Source organism: Callospermophilus lateralis, chromosome 7 (assembly GCF_048772815.1).
Source record: "Callospermophilus lateralis isolate mCalLat2 chromosome 7, mCalLat2.hap1, whole genome shotgun sequence".
Lineage (NCBI taxonomy): Eukaryota > Metazoa > Chordata > Mammalia > Rodentia > Sciuridae > Callospermophilus > Callospermophilus lateralis.
This window is the reverse complement of record NC_135311.1, coordinates 120,770,094-120,790,932: the sequence shown is the minus strand read 5'-3', so window position 1 is coordinate 120,790,932 and position 20,839 is coordinate 120,770,094. Positions and strand designations below refer to the sequence as shown.

The following is a 20,839-nucleotide window of genomic DNA, read 5'->3' as shown; positions in this document are numbered from 1 at the left end:
CTGCTACATATCTGGGTCTACAAATATCTCTTTGACACCCTGCTTTCAATTCTTATGTATACAGCTGTATCATATGGTAATTCTATTTTTAATTTGTGTGCGTGTGTATGTGTGGTGTTGGGGATCAAACTGAGAGCCTCATGCATGCTAGGCAAGTACTCTAAACCTGAGCTATATCCCAGCCCTATTTTTAATTTTTTGAGGAACTGCCAAATTGTTTATCCACAGCAGCTGCACCAAAGGTCCCAATTTTTCCACATCCTTGCCAACATTTGTTACTTTTATTTGGTACTGAGAATTGAACCAAAGAATGCTTTACCAATGAGCTGGATCCTAGCCCTTATATTTTTTATTTTGAGCCAGAGTCTTGCTAAGTTTTTTATGGCCTCACTAACTTGTGGAGGTTGACCTTGAACTTGGAATCCTCCTCCTTCAGCTTCCCACTACATTGTGGTTTTAATTAGCATTTCCCTAAGGATTGACAATGTTAGGTACCTGTTCATGTACTTATTTGCCATTTGTGTATCTTCCTTGGTTAGAGATCTTTTGCCCATTTCCTCCCAGTCTGTGGCTTGTCTTTTTTTTTGGGGGGGGGTACCAGTATTGAATTCATGGCATTTCACCGCTGAGCCACATCCTCAGCCCTTTTTATTTTGAGACAGTCTCCCTAAGTTGCTTAGGCCTCCACTAAGTTATCGAGGCTGTCTTTGAACTTGTGATCCTCTTTCCTCAGCCTCTTGAGCTGCTGGAATTATAGGCGTGCACTACCATGCCCTGCTGGCTTGTCCTTTTTTAAAAAAAATATTTTTAGTTGCAAATTGACACATATCTTTTCATGTATTTATTTTTATATGATGCCGAGGATCAAACCCAGTGCCTCGCACCTGTGAGGCAAGTGCTATACCACTGAGCTACAGTCCCAGCCTCTTCTTTCTTCTCTTTAACAGTGTTGTTTTTTTTTTAATTTAAAATATTTTGTTTTAGTTGTAGTTGGACACAATTACCTTTATTTTATTTTTGTGTGGTACTGAGGATTGAACCCAGGGCCTTGCCCGTGCCAAGCAAGTGCTCTACCGCTGAGCCACAACTACAGCCCCTCTTAACAGTGTCTTTTAAAGAACAGAAGTTTTAACTGAACACAGTGACACACATCTGTAATGCCAGCAACTCTGAGGCTGAATAAGGAGAATTGCAAGTTTGAGGCCAGCATTAACAACCTAGTGAGACCCTATCTGAATATTGAAAAATAAAAGGGACTTGGAATGTAGGTAGCTTAGTGATAAAGCACTCCTAGGTTCTATCCCCAAGACCATAGAAATAAGTAAATAAATAAATATGATTTTAGCTGGTGTTGTGGTGCATGCCTGTTATATTAATGACTTGGGAAGCTGTGGCAAGAGGTTCTTAAATTTAATGCCAGCCTCAGCATTTTAATTATATCCTGTCTCAAAAATTAAAAAGGGCTGGAGATATAGCTGAATGGTAGAGCGCCTCTGGGTGCAGTACCCATTACCAAAAAAGAAATAGAAATTTAATTGATTTTTGACTACTGATTGTGAATTTTGCAATCTTACCTAAATTCACCTATTAGTTTTACTAATTTTTTATAGATTCTGTCAGATTTTCTACCTAACTTGGATATCATTTGCTTTTCTTGTCTTACTGCACTCCACTACAATGCTGAATACAAGTAATGAGATTGTTACCTTGTCTTCGAAAAATATTGAGTCTTTCCTCATTAACTCTTGTGGCCTATAGGTTTTTCTTGGATTTTTTTTTTGTGTGTGTGTGTGTGTGTGTGTGTGTGTGTGTGTGTGTGTGTGTGTGTGGTACTGGGAGTTCCACCTAGGACCTTGCACTTTTGTATATATTAGATAAGTGCTCTATCACGCAGCCATGTCTCAAGTATTAAAAAAAGTATATTTTGGCACAGGGTCTTGCTGAGGTACCCAAGGTGCTCTCAAACTTGTGATTCTCATGTTTCAGCTTCCTGAATAGCTGGGATTACAGGTGTGTTGCAGTGTTGTGCCAGCTCTATTTCTTTGATTTCTATTCTGATTTTTATTTTATTTTTGTTTTTTATTTGTGGTGCTGGGGTTTGAACCCAGGGTCTCGTGCATTCAGGGCAAATGCTGCACCCCAGCCCACTATTCTGATGTTTATTATTTCCTTTCTTCTGCTTACTTTGGGTTTCATTTGCTCCTCTTTTTCTAATTTCTTTAGATGGTTGCTGAGGTTATTGATTTGAGACTTCTGATTTAGTGAGGAATATTAGGAGCAAGAGGAACTAAAATCAAAAAGTCCACCTGCTTTGTGTATCTGAAAGTTTGCGTTGACTCTTTTTAAAAAAATCAAGTTTATTAAGGTATACTTTACATGAAATAAATGCACCCATTTTAAGTGTACATTTTGGTAAGTTGTTGACACATGTATGCACCTGTGAAGTTAACCACAATAATCAAGATTGGTAGAATGTTGCCTCCCTTATTCTCCCTGAAATTTCCTGTATTCTCCAAGTTTATCACTCTGGTCCCTGTCTCCACCCTAGTACTGGGAAAGCATTGTTTTTTTTTTTTTTGTTTTTTTTTTCCTTTGTTCCCCTATAGTTTAGATTTGTCTTTTCTAGAATTTTATATAAGTGGGATCATACAGTAAGTTTTCTTTTGTGTCTGGTTTATCTTACTTGGGACAATGTTTTTGAGATTTATCCATGTTTGTTTTTCCATTGCTGGGGATGGAACCTAGAGCCCCAAGCATGCAAACCAAGTCCTCTATCACTGAACTATACCCCCAGTCTAGTGGTTCTTTACTTTTACTGCTGAATTTTCTATTTTCCTGTTTTAATGTGCCACAGTTTAATCTGGTTACATGTTGATGAATATTTGTGTTAGTTGTGTTTGGCTATTATTAATAAAGAATCTATGAACATTCCTACATGAGTTTTCGTGTCTACGTGTGTTTTTATTTCTTAAGTTAAATAATTAGAATTACTAATTCATATATAGTTTCATTTTACAAGAATTGCTAAACAATTTTTCAAAGTTTTTTTATACAAATTTTTGTGACTTTTGTAAAGACTTAGGGGATATTTTGTTTCTTTTCTTTTTTGGCATATGGATATCCAGTTGTCAGACCATTTATTAAAAGAATAATCTTCAAGACATTGTGACACAGACCTATAATCCCAGTGGCTCCAGAGGCTGAGGCAGGAAGATTGCAAGTTCAAAGCCAGCCTCAGCAATTTAGTGAGGCCCTAAGCAATTTAGTGAGACCCTGTCTCAAAATAATAAATAAAAAGGGTTGGGGAATAAATAAAATAAATAACAAAGGTTGGCTCAGTGATTAAGCACCCCTGGGTTCAATACCTGGTACTAAAAAAAAAAAAATTATCCTTTTTTTAGCTGGGCACAGTAGCAAATGCCTTGTAATCCCAGTGATTTGGAAGGCTGAGACAGGAATATCACAAATTTGAGGCCAGCCTCAGCAAATTAGCAAGGCCCTCAGCAACTTAGTAAGACTCTGTCTCAAGATAAAAAATGAAAAAGACTGGGCATGTAGCTCATTGGTAAAGTGCCTCTTGGTTAAATGCCTGGTACACCGGGTGTGGTGGTGCATATGTGTAATCCCAAGAGTTTGGGGAGGCTGAGGCAGGGGGATTTCAAGTTTAAAGCCAGCCTCAGCAACTTTGCAAGGCCCTAAACAACTCAGTGAGACCCTGTCTCTAAATAAATACAAAAAAAGACAGAGTGGTTAAGTATCCCTGAGTTCCATCCCTGATACAAAAAAACAAAAACAAAAACCTATCCTTTCCATAGGTTTATATCTGAATTATCTGTTCTGTTCCATTGATACATATGCCTGTTCTTTTGCTGGTATCACACTCTTGATTACCAGAACTTCATAGTAAATCTTGAAATTGTTTTAGTCCTTTGGATTTCCATTCTTGTTAAGAATCCGGTCATTGTTTTGTTTGAAATACTGGGTATTTCATTGCTATTGTGGTGAATCTATAAATCAGTTTTGGGAGAATTGACATAACAATATTGAACTGTGAACGAGATATATTTCTCCATTTATGCATGCATTTAATTTTTTAATTTTTAATTTTATTTATTCTGATCAGTTATATACATAACAGCACAATGATCTTCTGTTCATTGTACACAAACGGAGCACAATTTTTGACTTCTATGATTTTACCCAAAGTAGGGTACAACACCATTTGTGCAATCATATGTGTACCTAGGGTAATGATGTTCATCCCATTCCACCATCTTTCCTACCCCCATGCCCCCTCCTCCGCTGCACTTAATTTCTCTTAGCAGTGTTGAACAGGTCTTAACATGTGTCTTGCTAAATTTATTCATGAGTATTATTTGTTCTGTATGTGGTGCTGAGAATCACTGAAACCCAGTGCATCACTCATGCTAGGCAAGTGCCCTACCACTGAGCCCTAGCCCCTGTAAATGATATTTTTTAAAGTTTCTATTTCCAGTTGATTATTGCTAGTATACAGAAATTTAACTGATTTTTGTATTTTGACTTTATATTATACAAACCATACTAAATTTTCCTTCTACTTTTAAGAGATTTTTTAGCATTTGGTGTGTTACCTATAACATTGGTATATTATCTGTAAATAAAGGTAGTTTCTCTCTTTCTAGTTTATAAGCCTTTTTTCTTGTCTTATTGTATTGGCTAGAATCTCTAGTACATTAAGCATGATATTAGCTATAAGTTTATTATAAGTGCCCTTTATTGAGTTGAGGAAACCCCTTTCTACCCTTCTGTTTGTAGAGCTTGTTTGTTTGTTTTAATACATCTTTGTTTATTTTTATGTGGTGTTGAGGAGTAAACCCAGTGCTTCACATGTGCAAGGCAAGCGCTCTGCCACTGAGCCAACAATTCCAGCCCTATTTGTAGAATTTTTATTTGTGATTTTTTTTATCATGAATGAGTGGTTAATTTTGTCAGGTACATTTTTTTCTGCATTTATTTAGAAGGTCATAATAGTGTTTTTCTTTTATTCTGTGTACCTTACAGTTTTTGAGTTTTTAATTGTTAGGCTAACTTGCATTGATGGGATTAACTCAAGTGGTTTTTTTGGGGGGGGGTACTGGGGATTTAATTTAGGGGTACTTGACCACTGAGCCACATCCCCAGCCCTATTTTGTATTTTATTTAAAGACAGGGTCTCACTGAGTTGCTTAGCATCTCACCATTGCTGAAGTTGGCTTTGAACTCTCAATCCTCCTACCTCAGCCTTCTGAGCTGCTGGGATTACAGGCATGCACTACTGTGCCCAGAACTCACTTGGTTTTAATGAATTGTCCTGAATTCACTTTGCTAATACTTTGTTTGTTTGTTCGTTCCTTCATTCATTCATTCATACATTTCAGTACTAGGAATTAAACTCAGGGATGTTCTACCACTGAGCTACATCCCCCATCCTTTTTATTTTTTTTTGTTTTGAGATGTGGGGACTTGGCTAAATTGTTCAAGCTAACCTTCAACTTCCAATCCTCTTGCCTCAACTTCCTGTTAGCTGGGATTACAGGCATGTACCACCATGCCTGGCTTGCTAATAGTTTTTATAAAAGGAGTTTTGTTATTGATTTTGAGGAGCATTGGTCTTTAGTTTTCTTGTAATGTTTTTGTCTGCTTTAAGTGTTATGGTAATTCTGGCTTTTTATTTTTTGGTACCAGGGATTAAACCCAGGGGCTTTAATCACTGAGCCACATCCCCAGTCCTTTTATTTTTCCTTTAGAGACAGGGTCTCACTAAGTTGCTTAGGTCTTCACAAAGTTGCTAAGGCTGGCTTTGAACCTGTGATCCTCCTACCTCAGCCTCCTGAGCTGCTGGGCATTACATGTGTGTGCCACTGTACCCAACCCTATAGTATGTAATAAAAGAGGGGTGTTCATATCTTTGATACTAATTGTGGCTTTGTATCTTCTTTTAGTTCTGCCAGTCCCCACCCTCCTACCTCACCCTCCACCCCCAGTGCTGGGGATGGAACCCAGGGCCTTGTACATGCCAGGCAAGCATTCTGCCTCTGAGCTGCACCTCCAGCTCCTCATGTATTTGAAACTCTGCTATTGGATGCATATATATTTAGAACACTTATATGGTCTTGATAAATTGATCCCTTTATTATGATGAACTATTTCTTTTTACCTCTGTCTTATTCATTGTTTGATAGTCTACATTGAAATTAACATAACCATTCCTGCTTTCTTTTGATTAACGTTTGCATGATATGTGTTTTCATCATTTTACCCTGTGCCTTTATTTTTTTTTTTTAATTTTAATAGAGAGAGAGAGGGAGAGAGAGAGAGAGAATTTTAATATTTATTTTTTAGTATTTGGCGGACACAACATCTTTGTCTGTATGTGGTGCTGAGAATCGAACCCGGGCCGCACGCATGCCAGGCAAGCACGCTATCGCTTGAGCCACGTCCCCAGCCCCTTACCCTGTGCCTTTAAACATAGCTTATATACAGTTTATAGCTGGGTCTGTTATCTTTTTAAAATATTACAATCTCAGTCTTTTAACTGGAATTTTAGTCTGTCCACATTTAGTGGTTATCTAATATGGTTGGTATTAAAACTACCATCTTGCTACATTTTTTTTTTCTGTGTATTCTTTATATTTTATTTCGTCATTTCCTAGCTCTTTTTATTTTTGAGTACTCCATTTTATCTCCACATTTCCCTTACTACCTATACCTCTTTGTTGTAATTGTAGTGGTTGTTCTTGGGTAGTAGAGAAAAGCTTTTGGATTGAGGATATCAAGAGTATTTTGGTTTAGGTGGATTATATCTGTACATAACCATATTAAAATTAGAATTAATAAATTATTAAAATATTGGTGCATTTTAAAATAACAATAGGCCCACTGCATGTTAATATATGTGATTTTATTTAAAAAACAAAAACCAAAAAAACTCTCCCTAAAAAGCTTTCTTAGCCTTTGTTCAATTGATGTAATGTGTCGTGTTATTTGTCAAGATCCTCACCTTACCTGAGATAAGGCTCTGCCTCTTATGTTACTCCATGTTAGAATGACTCCAAAATAGGCTAGACTTGAACTCATTTAAAGTTGTGTTCAAAAAATCCATTTTTAAAATACACACAGAATGTACCAACCTTTTTATTTTTTTAATGTTCTACATGGACACAATATCTTTATTTTGTCTATTTATGTGGTACTGAGGATTGAATCCAGTACCCCACGCATGGTGAGGCAAGTGCTATACCACTGAGCCACAACCCCAGCCCCAAAAGATCAATTTTTTAAAAAATTTTCCCTTTTTTGGGGGGGCTGGGGATGTGGCTCAAGTGGTAGCACGCTCGCCTGGCATGTGTGTGGCCCGGGTTCGATTCTCAGCACCACATACAAACAAAGATGTTGTGTCCGCCGAAAACTAACTAAATAAACACTCTCTCTTAAAAAAAAAAAAAAAATTCTCTCTCTCTCTCTCTTTAAAAAATAAATAAATGAATAAATTTTCCTTTTTTTAATTTTTGAAAATATTTTAAATAATTGTTAAATTTTTTGCATTACAATTTATATTAAACATATAGAGCACAATTTTTCACATCTCTGGTTGTACACCAAAAGATTAATTTTTGTTTTTAAGATGACTGTGATCTCAATGGGATATAATATAACTAAGTAAAGATTTAGGATTATTAAAAAAAAAAAAAAAAAAAAAAAACTTTCCCTAGCTACATGCCGTGGCGCATGTGTAATCCAGTGGCTTGGGAGGTTGGGCAGGAGGATTGCAAGTTCAAAGCTGGCCCATTTAGGGAGATTACATAAGAAAATTTTCAAGTATGTTTAATGTCTGACTTAACGAGACTGTAGATTTTTTCTATATGATTGTGCATTCCCTAACATATCGTATAGCCTCTGGAAAATGCTACCATACACTTGTGAGATAATGCAAATGGAAAAGACAAATAACATCTTAATTTTGTTATGAAAATAATTTTGATCTTTTGTATCCTCAGAAGGGTCTTGGGATCCCAGGGATATTTGGACACACTTTGACTGTTGCTCTGTGTTTGCAGTATGCATCTTTGACTTATCATAGTCTCTCTTTAAATAACATTACTTAACATATAATTTAAGATCCTGAGAAGATACTTCCAAGCTTACTTTTTTGTGTATGTGCTATTGTTTTTATACACTTTTTATACATATATTATACAGCTCTTCAATATTTTTTGCCATAATCAATTATCTTTTAATGTTTATTATTGTATTACACCTATATATGATAGTGGCATTCATTAAGGACTTTTTGGGTTTTTTTGAGATGACATCTCTCTGTGATACCCAGATTGGGCCTCAAAACTCCTGTGCTCAAGCCATTCTCTTGCCTTGCCTCAGCCTCCTAAGTAGCTTGGAATACAGGTACACATCACCACGCCTGCTTAAAGACTATTTTATTTATTTATATATACATACATATACACATACATTCTATGGATTTAACCAGGGGTACTTTACCCCTGAGCTATATTCACAGAACTTTTTAATTTTTATTTTGAGATATGATCACAGTAAGTTGTTTAGGGCCTTGCTGAATTGCTGAGAATGGCCTCAAACTTGTAATCCTCCTGCCTCAGTCTCCAAGTCACTGGGATTACAGGTGTTTGTTACCTTGTCTGGCTTTTAAAAACTTTTTAAAATGGGAATAGTCCACTGTATTTGCTCACATATTTACCATTTCCAGTGCTTTTGATCCCTTTTCTATAGACTCTAATTTCCATCTGGTATTATTTTCCTTTTGCCTGTGGACTTCCTTTAATTTTTTTTTTTTGTGTGTGTGTGTGTGTGTGTGTGTGTGTGTGTGTGTGTGTGCAGGTCTATGGGTGGTATAGTCTCTGCTTTCATGTATTTAGAAGTGTTGCTGGGGCAGTGGTGCATGCCTGTAATCCCAGCAACTATCAATTCCAGGCCAGCATTAGCAATTTAGTGAGACCTTGTCTCAAATAAAAAGGACTGGGAATGTAGCTCAGTGACAGAATGCCCCTGGGTTCAATCCCCAGTACCAAAAAGGGGGGGGGGCAGGGGGGGGGTTGTTTTGGGGGCTGGGGATGTAGCTCAGTGGTAAGACTGCTTGCCTAGAATGTGGAAGACCTTGGGTTTGATCCCTAGCATGGGGGGGGGGGGTGTTTATTTTACAAACTGTAAAGTTTCACTCATCCCAATTGATCCCTCAGGGATCACATTCTGAATAGGAATTTTTATTGTTATTTTGTGTTTGTTTTTTGTGGTACTGGGGATTGAACCCAGGGCCTTGTTCATGCTAGTAAGTGCTCTACCACTAAATGCACCCCCAGTGCTTTTTATTTTATTATGAGACAAGGGTCTTGCTAAGTTACCCAGGCCAACTTGTAATTTTTGATCCTCTCTTCGGCCTCTTGAGAAGCAGGGATTATAGATGTGTGCCACCACATCCAGCTCTGAATAGATTTAACAAAATTGTTTTATATATTTTGCCCAGTTTCTAGTTTCTTACAGTGGGTGGTTAAATTGCCCATTCATTTTGACTAGAAGTGGAAGTCTTGTTTTGATTTTTATTGAAGATCATAAGCAACAGTGGTTATATAAATTCTGATTCTGCATTTGCCAGAATTTCTGAGGACATTGTATATTATTCAGTATCCCCTCTATAATATAGCACTTCAGAAATGAGCTGTGTAATAGGTTTTTTTTTTTTCTTTTTACTTTGTGCTTTGTGTGCAAAGAAAACCAGTCAAGATTTGTATCATTAGTTTTATTGAGGTAGAGTTGACATGTTTGCATTCCTGCTTTCTACTATTTTTTTTTCTTTTTATTCCTCCTATTTTGCTTTCTATTTATAAAAGCAGTAGTCTATGCCCCTGGATCAAATTTTTTCTCTTTCCTTCTTCATTCCCTTTGGTTCCCTTTGGTTCCCTTTTCTGTATTAGGTATTTTAGATTACATGAAGTAGAAACATTATAATTACTTTTAAATTACTGAGTTTGAAAGGTTTACAAAAAAAAAAAAAAGACTCTCAACAGCATAGAGAGGCCTCATAGTGAAAGGAATCAACCATAGAGCCAAAGTCCTTGTCCCCTTAGAAATGGGTGACTCTCTTTTCTATTCATGTTTTCCCTAATTTGTCTCTATGGACAGAGCCTCTGCTGCTCTATTAGCTATCTGTAGGGACTCCTCTCCTAGAATCCTGGGTGCTATTCTTTCTCTCTTGCTCTTTCATCCTCTTTACTAAAGCTGACATTCCAAAGGAGAGTGTCTGATTCATTTAATGACCTATTGTGCCAGGCCACCTTCTAGTCATTAGCAGTTGAGAGATACTCTGTTCTTTGATCATGTACCACACTTCACTGACGGGAGTTGTGGTACAAAGTAGGCCAGCCTAAAAAACTTGTCACATTTGTAATAGCAGACACTCAGGATTATCCATTCTCCTCTCCTTATGATACAGTAATTCACTTTTTAATTTATTAAGAACAATTATTAAATTGACTTTTCCCTTAAACCAGTCAACTTTATAATTATAGATTAAGACTTGTATGAATTACTGATCTCATTCCTAAAATGTTGGGGGTAGTCATCTTAATTTTTATTCTTAGGCACAAAACAAAGGACAGTTTTCAGTACCTTTTAGATGCAACTTAAAATAAACACATGATACTGATTGTTGGTCCAAGAAAGCCCATCTGTTAAGAGACTGTGAAGAGAAAATTTAAATGTTCCCATTCTTGTTAGCATCTCTAAATTTGGAGGAAGAGGAGGTTGAAGCTATGAGCTTAAATGAGGCTTTTGAATTTTCACCCCTACCTGGGTTTGAATTCTGGCTTTACCATTTCCTAGTGATAGATGAGTATGTTTTCTAAACTTTATGGTTTACTCATGAATAGGAAAAAAATTAAAAAAACAAAACAAAAAAAAACCCACCATGGATGGGGGTGGGGTTGTGCCCCAGCAGTAAAGCGCTTGCTCTATGGGTTCAATCCTCAGCACCACATAAAAATAAATAAATAAAATAAAGGTATTGTGTCCAACTACAACTAAAATAACAACAACAAAAAAATTTTATTTTTAAAAATCACTATGGGGGGATGTGGCTCAAGTGGTAGTGCACTCGCCGAGGCACTGGGTTCGATTCTCAGCACCACATAAAAACAAAACAAAGATTTTGTGTCCACCTAGAACTAAAAAATATTTTTAAAAAAACACTATGGTTGTTAGAATTCAGTAATAGAATATCTGTAAAGCATTTAGCAGAGCCTGACATATAAGAAGTACTTAATATATTAGCCCATCATCTCTAGATCATTATGTCTTATTAATATAAGGGTTACTATAGTCTTAACAGTAAGCTCTTAGTGCAAATGAAAAAAAAAAAAAAAAAACCCTAACATTTCTTTTTTTTGTTTGTTTTAAATTGGGAATTGAACCCAGGGGTACTTCACTAACCACTGAATTACATCCCCAGTTTCTTTTTCTTTCTTCGGTACCAGGGGTGCTTAGCCACAGAACCACATCCAATCCTTTTTAATTTGAGACTAGGTCTTGTTAAGTTGCTTTTAGGGCCTTGTTAAATTGCTGAGGCTGGCTTTGAACTTACAGTCCTCCTGCCTCAGCCTCCCTAGTCACTGGGCTTACAGGTGTGTGCCACCACACCTGGCAAAACTAACATTTCTTATTGTATTAACATTATGATAATTAATTATGTCTTGGGATGTAATTGTTGAACCTTATTTACTCAGTGCTGAGTTAGATACCAAAGGGATGTACAAGAGACATTGCAATATGATTTTTTTTAAGGTGTCAATGGACCTTTATTTTATTTATTTATTTATTTTTATGTGGTGCTGAAACTTAAACCCAGTGCTTCACACATGCCAGGCAAGTTCTCTATCATTGAGCCACAATCCCAGCTCTGTAATATGATTCTTACTTTCTAGTCTTTACTGTGAAACGTTAGACCCAGAAAACATTTTAAGGAAACTCAACCCCCATGTTAATATAGTATTGAAATTCTGGCTCTGCTTTTAGCTGTTCGATCTAGAAAATATTGCTTAACTTTTTCTCTGCCTATTGTCTATTTGTTTGTATGTTTTTGTGGTGCTGGGGATTGAACCCAATGCCTCACGCATGTGAGGCGGGCACTCTATCACTGAGCCCCAGCCCAAGCCCTCTATTTATAATTTTTAACAGTTTTGTTTGTGAGATGGGGAAACAAGATTGTTGGGAAAAAAAAAAAAAGTTAATGAAAAAAATATGTAAAGCACACAGGAGAATGCCTGATATGTGGTAAATAGGTATAAATTGCTATTGCTTGACATTGACTCCTAGCAGTTGAATATTTAAATAGCAGACTCCTGTGGCCAAATGGGCTAGTCTTTTCATTGTTGAATAAGAATTTGTTTCTTTATAGCAAGTTTATAGTATACCTTGTCTCCACTGCCTGGGCAGTCTTGTAGAATCCAGATGTTAGAGATGAGTGAGCTGAAGGACATGGTCTACAAATAATCTATGTTTTCATTTTGATGGACACAGAATTTCTGTTGCCAGCCCTCATTTGGTGGTGCTTTGACAGGAAAAATGACTTGAAATTTTTACAAAACTGATTTTTTTCCCATTCCCACTGAAATGTCCTTTTTGGAAGATTAGAGTGGGGTTCTAGCAATGTGAGAGTAGGGTATAAGAAAGGCAATTTGAATTGCGACTTTGGGTTTTAACTCAACAAATCCAGCAGGCAAGGAAATTTAAAAATTTTTGAAAAGAGTCTTGCTGTTTTTGAAGCTGGCCCGGAATCCCAGGCTCAAGTGATCTTGTCTCAGTTTTCCTAGTAAAACTATAGGCATGCCCCACTACCCTGAGCTCTGGCAAGGCATTTCCTAATCTGTCACTTCTTTTAAAGGGAAAACTCATTTTGGATTTATATTCCTTTAAGGAGTAGGAGTAATGTTTTCTTTCCATTTTTAGGTTAAATAGTCTTTGTCAGTGTGTTTATTGATTATTTGTATTACTTGAGAATTGTCTATTCATGTCCTAAATCTTTTTTTTTTTTTTTGTGTGTGTGTGTGTGTGTGTGTGTGTGTGTGTGTGGTACTGGGGATTGTATTGGGCCTTGTGCATGCAAGGCAAACTACCAACTGAGCTATATCCCCAGCCCTTAATTCTCTCTTTTTTTAGTGAAGACTTATCTTTGTATAGAAAGGACACTAAACTTGAACCAAATGTTTTCTTCCCAATATTTTTCATTTTGTAAATTATCTTTCACCATTGATTATGTTTTTTTTTTTTTTTTTAGCACCACAGAAACTTTATTTATTTATTTTTTCCTTGTACCAGGAGCACTCTACCACTGAGCTACATCCCCAGTTCCTTTTTTTTTAATTTTGAGAGAAGGAGGCTGGGGATATGGCTCAGTGGTAAAGTGCTTGCCTAGCATGCTTGAGGCCCTGGGTTCAAATCCCCAAGCACACACAAAAAAAATTTTTTGAGAGAGGGTTTTACTAAGTTACATAAGCTGGCCTCCAACTTGAGATCCTCCTACCTCAGCCTCCCCAGTCATGAGGACTATAGGTGTATGCCATCAGGCCCACCTGATACATAAAAATTACAGGACTGGGATCTGGGGTTATAGCTCAGTGGGGGTGTACTTGCCTAGCATGTGTGAGGCACTGGGTTCGATTCTTAGCACTGCATATAAATAAATAAAATTTTACATATTAGTGAGGTACCATGTAATGTTTTACTACATTACTGCACAGAAACTTTTAATTTTATAAACATTTTTCCTTATAAATAGAAGATGATTATCAAAGGGTTTGCAGAGTCTCTGCAAGTTAACATAAGCCTGAGGTTCTAACTCCATAACAATAGTTGGCAAGCCAGTCAAGTTCTTTACCACTAAGCTACATCCCCAGCTGTGCTAGGTCTTTTATGTACAGTATTCTCAGTACTCAACTTCAAACTAAATAGTATTATTATCTGCTTTTGGTAAATGAGTAAAGTGAGGCTCAAAGAAGTAAAATGGTGCTGGGCTATAATTCCGTTGGTTGAGTGCTTGCCTAGCATTCACAAGGCCCTGGTTCAATCCCTAGCACCACCAAAAATAAAAGAAGAAGAAGTAAAATGACTTGCTTAGGGTCACAAAGCTAGTTAGTGGTTGGATTAGAATTTTAACTCAAGCTGGTGCAGTGGTGCACACCTGTGATCCCCAGTAGCTCTGGAGGCTGAGACAGGAGGATCTATAGCTCAAAACCAGCCTCAGCAAAAAGTGAGGTTCTAAGAAACTCAGTGAGACCCTGTCTCTAAATACAAAATATGGCTGGGGATGATGTGGCTCAGTGGTCAAGTCAAGTGCCCCTGAGTTCAATCCCTCGTACCAAAAAAAAAAAGAATTTTTTAACTCAAGTCTGCCTAATTTAAAAGTATATATTTTTTCTACAGAGCTTTGCTTGAGATTTCAAATATACTGATCCTAAAAGTTAAATTTTATCTTTACTAGAATTTGAGAAGATAGTCTGTAGCCTAAATTGCTCTTGGTGCCTGAAAGAATAATAGCAAAGATAATGAGAAATATGTAAACTAGTTGAAAGAAGGTCTTCATTGGCTAGGATGGTGGTTTTCAGAGTAGGGTTCTCAGACCAGTAGTATCAGCAACTCTGAGAATATTTCAGGAATGTGTATCCTTAGGCCCCATCCCAAATCTACATAATCAGAAATGGATATATACCATCAATCTGTCTTAAAATCCATCCAATTTGATATAAGTCATTAAAATTTGAGAGTCATTGGTCTAGAGAAATTAGGCTAAAATCTCAACAAGCAGAAATAAAATACTAAGTCTTAGCCCTTAAGTGCAAAACTAGCATTATCACATATTGGCAAGAACACGATGTCACACGGGAGCTAGTTGAATGAGTAAGCATTTATGGCCAATATATCTCCCTGAACCACAACTTCCCATCTCTGAAATGATGTTAATAACATCTCTATGTAAGACTTTTTTTTACATTTTTAATTTTAATATAATAAGTTTGTAAATGTGCCTAGTACATTGCCAGACTCCCAGGTATTTGAGAAATTGTCTCTAGCAATTTTTCTTGTTAGCAAGGAGCACCCACCTCCATTTGTTCTAAACTCCTCTTGTTTCTTGAATGTTTTTTGCTATCTTTTTGTCTCTGGACCTTGTATTAGCTCTTTCTTTTGATACCCAACCTCCTACTCTATACCTCACTAATTTCTATACATTCTTCAGATCCCTGTTACGGTTTACTTCCCTTGAATAGGCTTTCCCTTATCCCCACTTCCCAGTCTCAGTAGCAGCCTATATTTCTTCTATCATTTTATTTATCACACTGTTTTAGAATCACCTGTCTCCTGTATAAACTTCATTGAAGGCAGGTACATTGTCTTGTTCATGCCATATTCCTATGGACCAATTCCTTATGTATTGCAGGAGGTAATAAGTATTGAATGAATGAATAGTGGCTGCCATTGCTGCATCATCATCATCATCTAAGAGCAAGCTCCCTACTCTGGCTTGTAGCTTTTGTGCCAACTGCTTATGATAATCACAAGGAGATAATATTGGGACCGGTGCCTGTTTTCTCTCCCTAAAAATAATTTCTTTGACCTAGGCTGACATAGTAGTTCCTAACCATGATCCCTCTGTATCACAGGTACCTCGGGGGAGCTGTATGCTTTGATGAATCGGCAGCATCCTTCGGATCTCACCATGCGGTGAGTGGGTAATTAGAGGGAAGAAAAGGGTAAAACTTGGCTGCAAGGGGAATGTGGTGGGGAGCTGGGGTTGTAATTGTTGGGGTTGTAATTTCAGAGGTGGAAAATGAAACCTTGCAGTAGAATGAAATAAGAACTATACTGAATTTCAGGGAACCTGGGTTCTAATACTAGCTTAGCAATATTTAACTAGCTGTATGATTTTGAAGAAGTCACTTCACTTCTTTATTCATCAGTAGATGTTGGACTAATTGATGTCAAAAGATCTTTCTAGTTCCAAAATCTGGATTCTTGATGCAGTGCAGCTTTACAAATTGATTTCAGTCACTCACAAACCTTAAAATCATCTTTGACTCCTCTTTTGTGTTGGGCATGATGCCTTATGCCTATAATCCCAGTGGCATGGGGGGACTGAGGCAGGAGGATTGCAAGTTCAAAGGCAGCCTCAGGAACTGTGAGGCACTAAGCAACTCAGTGAGACCCTGTCTTCCCATATTAAATCCATTAGCAAATCCTATTGATATCTATGTACATATCGAAAATCTGACCATTTCACCTGGATTATTGCAAGAATCCTAAATATTTCCCTTTTTACCCGGGCGCAGTAGCACACATCTGTAATCCCAGTGGCTCCGAGGCTGAGGCAGGAGGATCATTGAGTTCAAAGCCAGCCTCAGCAATTTAGTGAGGCATAAGCAACTCAGTGAGACCCTGTCTCTAATAAAATACAAAATAGAGCTAGGGATGTGGCTCAGAGGTCCCTGAGTTCAATCCCTGGTACCCAAATAAGATAAAATAAAATTTCCCTTCTTCTGCCCTTGCCTGTCTACTGTTTGTTCTCAAACTCAGTAGCCAGAGAGTATGAATAAAATTCTCTGCTTTGCTTGAGAATATGCTTCTCATATTCTATCTTCCCATCCTCACAGTCCTCTCCAAAGGCCTGTGTGCTTTGGCCTAAGCTCTCCAACCTCATCACCTACTACTATTGCTATTGCTCACTCTGTTCTGATTACACTGCTTCCTTTTTGTTTTTAAATATCAGAAATGTTTTCCCTTCAGGGCCTTTATACTCATGTTTCCTCTATAGTTGTCAAAATCATAGCCTTTCTCAAAAATCAAGGCAGTGTTGGGCTCAAGGTATAGCTCAAGTGATAGAGTGCTTGCTTAGCATGTGCAGGGCCTTGCTTAGCATATGCTGGGGCAAAACAACAACACCAAAAATATATGCAGTGTACTTGTTACTAAATAAATTTTGGAGTCAGATGTGAATTCAGATCCAAGCTCTTTTCTTTACCGTACTATATAACCTTGCACAACCTAACATGAGGCTTAGTTTCCTTACTTGTACAGGAATTAAATGAGAATACTTTCCCAGAGGATTTCAGTAGCATTCAGTGAAATGAGGTTTTTAAAGAATTCAGCAAGTACTTGCATATAGTGACAGGTAAACATCAGGTACAGATGTCTAGGTCATGACTCCAAGGATTCTAAGTCATTAAGTTGGGGAAAGAAGGGTTAAGAATTTACATCTTTTTAAATCATTTGCTAGGTGGTTATTAGTACAGTTTTGGAGTTGAGATTGGGGTCAGATTATCTCAGTCTTAGAATCCTCACCCAGCACATGGCTAAAGGAGACTCTCAGAAAACTTTACTGTGAACTGGGTGTAGTGGCTCCAGTCTCCCTTTGGAGGCTGAGACAAAAGGATTGCAAGTTTGAGGCCAGCCTCAACAATTTAACAAGTCCCTGTCTCAAAATAAAAATTAAAAGGGCTGAGGATGGGGCTAAATGGTAAAATGCCACTGGATTCAGTCTCCACTCCTGGAAGAAGAAAGAAAGAAATTTTGAGTCTGTGCTTGTAGTTATTCAGTCTCTAAACTTGTGATGTAAAACTCACATTATGACTTACCTTCTCTGGGAATTTTATTCTAATTTTAACTGCTGTGTCCTGAGCAACCTTGCAACCTTGAGCTATGTGACAGTGAGATCCTGTTGGAGGTACAGGTCTGATGCAAGCAATGAAATACTTCTGGAGGAAGTAAATTTTTTAAACACTATTATATATTAGTTTTCCTTGGAACATTATGTATGTGGCACATCCCACCACAATACCTATGTGGGAATTAGGTGGCTTTGAAAGTTGGAAGGAAATAGTACTTATGATGTGGCTTTTATATAACTAAAATAGTGTAAAATCTCTAAAATTATGAGAATCAAAATATAAAATTAATTTCTGATGAAGTTAAAATATTCTTAAAATAGTTGCGCTGGCTTTTTTTATATGTAGCCATTTCAGCTAAAATATTCTTCCTGTTTTTATTCTCTCTTGATAGAAATTACGCCCGGTTCCGACAGAAACCTCTGCAAAGATACAGTCTGAATCAGTGGGTTGACAGGAACAAACGAAGCCACCATCGGTTCCAACGTCTCCCTGACTTGTACAGTCCATTTGTCTCATCACATCAGCAATGAAAGTCCCTATCCAGGGTCCTGTCCAGAGCAGCATCTCATTTTCTTCTGCTGTTTTATTGCTTCATAAATTTTGAATTTGTTTTTCACAAGATTTTTATTTAAAGAACTTGTCACCTTTCGGAAATACTTATTGCTGACTTGAATTTTTTTTTTTTTTTTTTTTGTATGAAGACACTCCTGATTTTGTGTGCCTGTCTGTGTATTGTGTCTAAGCAGTGTTAAGGTGATATATATTTTTTTAATTTTTTATTTAAGTTGAAGGTGGCTGCCTCCTGAAAGCCAACATGAAGCTAAAATACCCAGGCTCAATAAAACACCCACCTGTATACAGGCAGAGGTGAGGTCTACTTCTGGTGCCCCAAAGAAGTCAATCTTTTAATCTACTGTAAGGAATAGGTTCTTTACCAGGCTATGTGCCAGTGTTAATTATTGTTGATGACTTGTGAATGGATATATGTCACTTTTTACAATCCCTCTTTTTAAATTTGAATCTCTGAATACCTGTCAGTATTTTAAAGTTGGCAATTCAGGACATTCTAAATAGAATAGAATAGGAGAAAAATCCTGTTGAAAGGATAAATTGAAAATGTAAATCCTTTCCTTTCTGTACCTATTAGCTACTCTTCTCCTTCCCATGTTGGGGTGTCGGGGATAGAACCCAGGGCTTTGCACATGCTAGGCAAGCACTCTACCACTGAGCTACAGCCCCAGCCCAGTTTTTATTATTATTTTTTGATTTTTCATTCTGTTAAACTTATTTTTGCACATAGTGTTTACAAATCTTATACATCTTAACTCTGACAGAATACTGCTGACTAACCTCTGTTAAATACCTTGTGGTCTTGTGACTGTCTTCTGTCCTCCTTCAAGGATTTTCCTTTTTTTTTTTTTTTTGTCCCCCACCCCCAGTGACCACTCTGTTCTCTAGGGTTCTTAAAGCAGTGTTTATATATCCTTTTTGACATGGATATGCCTCTTTTGAACGGCCTCCTTGCTCTCTTTATTGAAGAGCTGCCCAGTGTCATTGAGATGTCAGTTGGTCTTTAGTTTCATCTGCTGAATCCTAACTTTATGGGTACTAGCCAAGGAGCCTTCCTCCTGTGAGAGATACTTTGGAATGGTACTCGTTTCCATTATTGGTTAACAGGTGCCTTTAGACCCTGAATGTTACCATCTCCTCTTTTTTCAGGCCTGGATGTATACCTTCACATAACTATTCAAGTGGGTCTAATGGTATTGTGATTGAGCGTGTGCACTAAAGCATTACCTGATTATAAGGTTTGGTGTTCTAACCAAAGCTGACAGACTTTGTGCATCAGTCTTAATGGACATCTTAGAAATTTGCTATTCTCTCTTTACAGACAGCTCTAGACATTATTTTAGGAAGTTTTGCAGTCTGGCATTCATGCTGCTGCTGTTCGCTCTGTGAAAGTTGTTCATAGTTGCTGTAGCCTCTCTGGTTGCATTGTTTTATCAGCCCCATCTTTGTATGTGAGTAACCCATCTTAAACGTTCTACCCACTTTAGAAATGGACTTGGGAGAAGGCTAGTCATTCAAGCCTCCAATAAATTTGGATAGATATCCCTAAGTGTTTACTGTTTTTAACCAATCAAGGACTCTCTTTTCCTTGGATGTTTGTTTTAGATTCTGGAAGTAAAGTGCAATGAAGAAATTTTATTTAAAGGCAGTAGTCTAAATCTGTATTTCACTTGGCATAATTGGCATTTACTTAACTGGTCACTTCTCCAGGATGTCCTAAATTAGCCTAATGGAGTGAGACATGCCAAACCCACCTTTGAGACCAAAGTGTAGTTAAAATTAAATGTAGCTGGAATAGCTAGCATTATAGCTGTCTAGTTCCCACAGACAACCCAGGAGTGAAAAGACAGCATTTTTGCTTAGGCAGAACTCTTAAGATTCATATTCCTGTCCCGGTACTGGAGGGTTTACGACTGAATGTGTAATAGGAGCATTGCCTTTGCCAAATTAAATGAGTGACAGGTTAACTAGACAATGTGACAATCACATTTCCTCTTAGCTCATATAATTCTGTTTTTCCAAAGCTTTAGCAGCTTAATTAAATCTTTTGGACTGGGGGAGGAGAGAGTTGTTCTCTAGTGGTTAACATGGTATTCTTTAAGATATAAAAAAGCCAAAGAAAACTCATTATCTGGCATATTTGCCTTAAAGATGGTAGTGGGTAGAATCTGAAGTTTTAATCTTTTCAGAGCTACAAATCTCTTGTATTTGGTGTTGCCTCTAAGTCTAGTATTTCAGGTGGAATTCCTGCTGTATTTTTAAGTTTGAGTAATCTTTATGTGCATTTAACTGCCTACCTAACTTTCTTCATCCACGATGACATTATCACCACAGGGGGTCTTGACAAAGCAGAGTAAAAATGTGCTGTTTAAATAGTTTACTTATAAGTAAGGAGCCTGAAATAACCTGTAGTTCTGCATCTAATACAGGCCCTGATTTACTTGCATTGTTGTCAGGATCAATTATGAAACTGAAGTTTTGGTGCCTCCTCTGTATCATGTTTTTTCCCTGTAGCAGTTGTGTTTAATGTCATTAAAAAGAAATAAAAGTTCTTGTCAGTGGCA

General features: G+C 37.3%; 1 protein-coding gene across 5 annotated transcripts in view; it reads left to right on the top strand.

The window, feature by feature from the left end:
• The window catches only part of S100pbp (S100P binding protein), a 41,580-nt gene extending 20,741 nt beyond the window's left edge, over positions 1–20,839 (top strand). For 2 of the 5 annotated variants that reach the window (XM_076860810.2, XM_076860811.2), the window contains 2 exons: positions 15,705–15,765; positions 18,097–20,839. In XM_076860810.2, the coding sequence (XP_076716925.1) occupies positions 15,705–15,765; positions 18,097–18,235 (200 nt within the window). In that variant the 3' untranslated portion in view covers positions 18,236–20,839. Of the gene's footprint in view, positions 1–2,223; positions 2,870–15,704; positions 15,766–18,096 lie in introns of those variants that run through there. The other 3 variants (XM_076860816.2, XM_076860813.2, XM_076860814.1) reach the window with 2 other exon arrangements.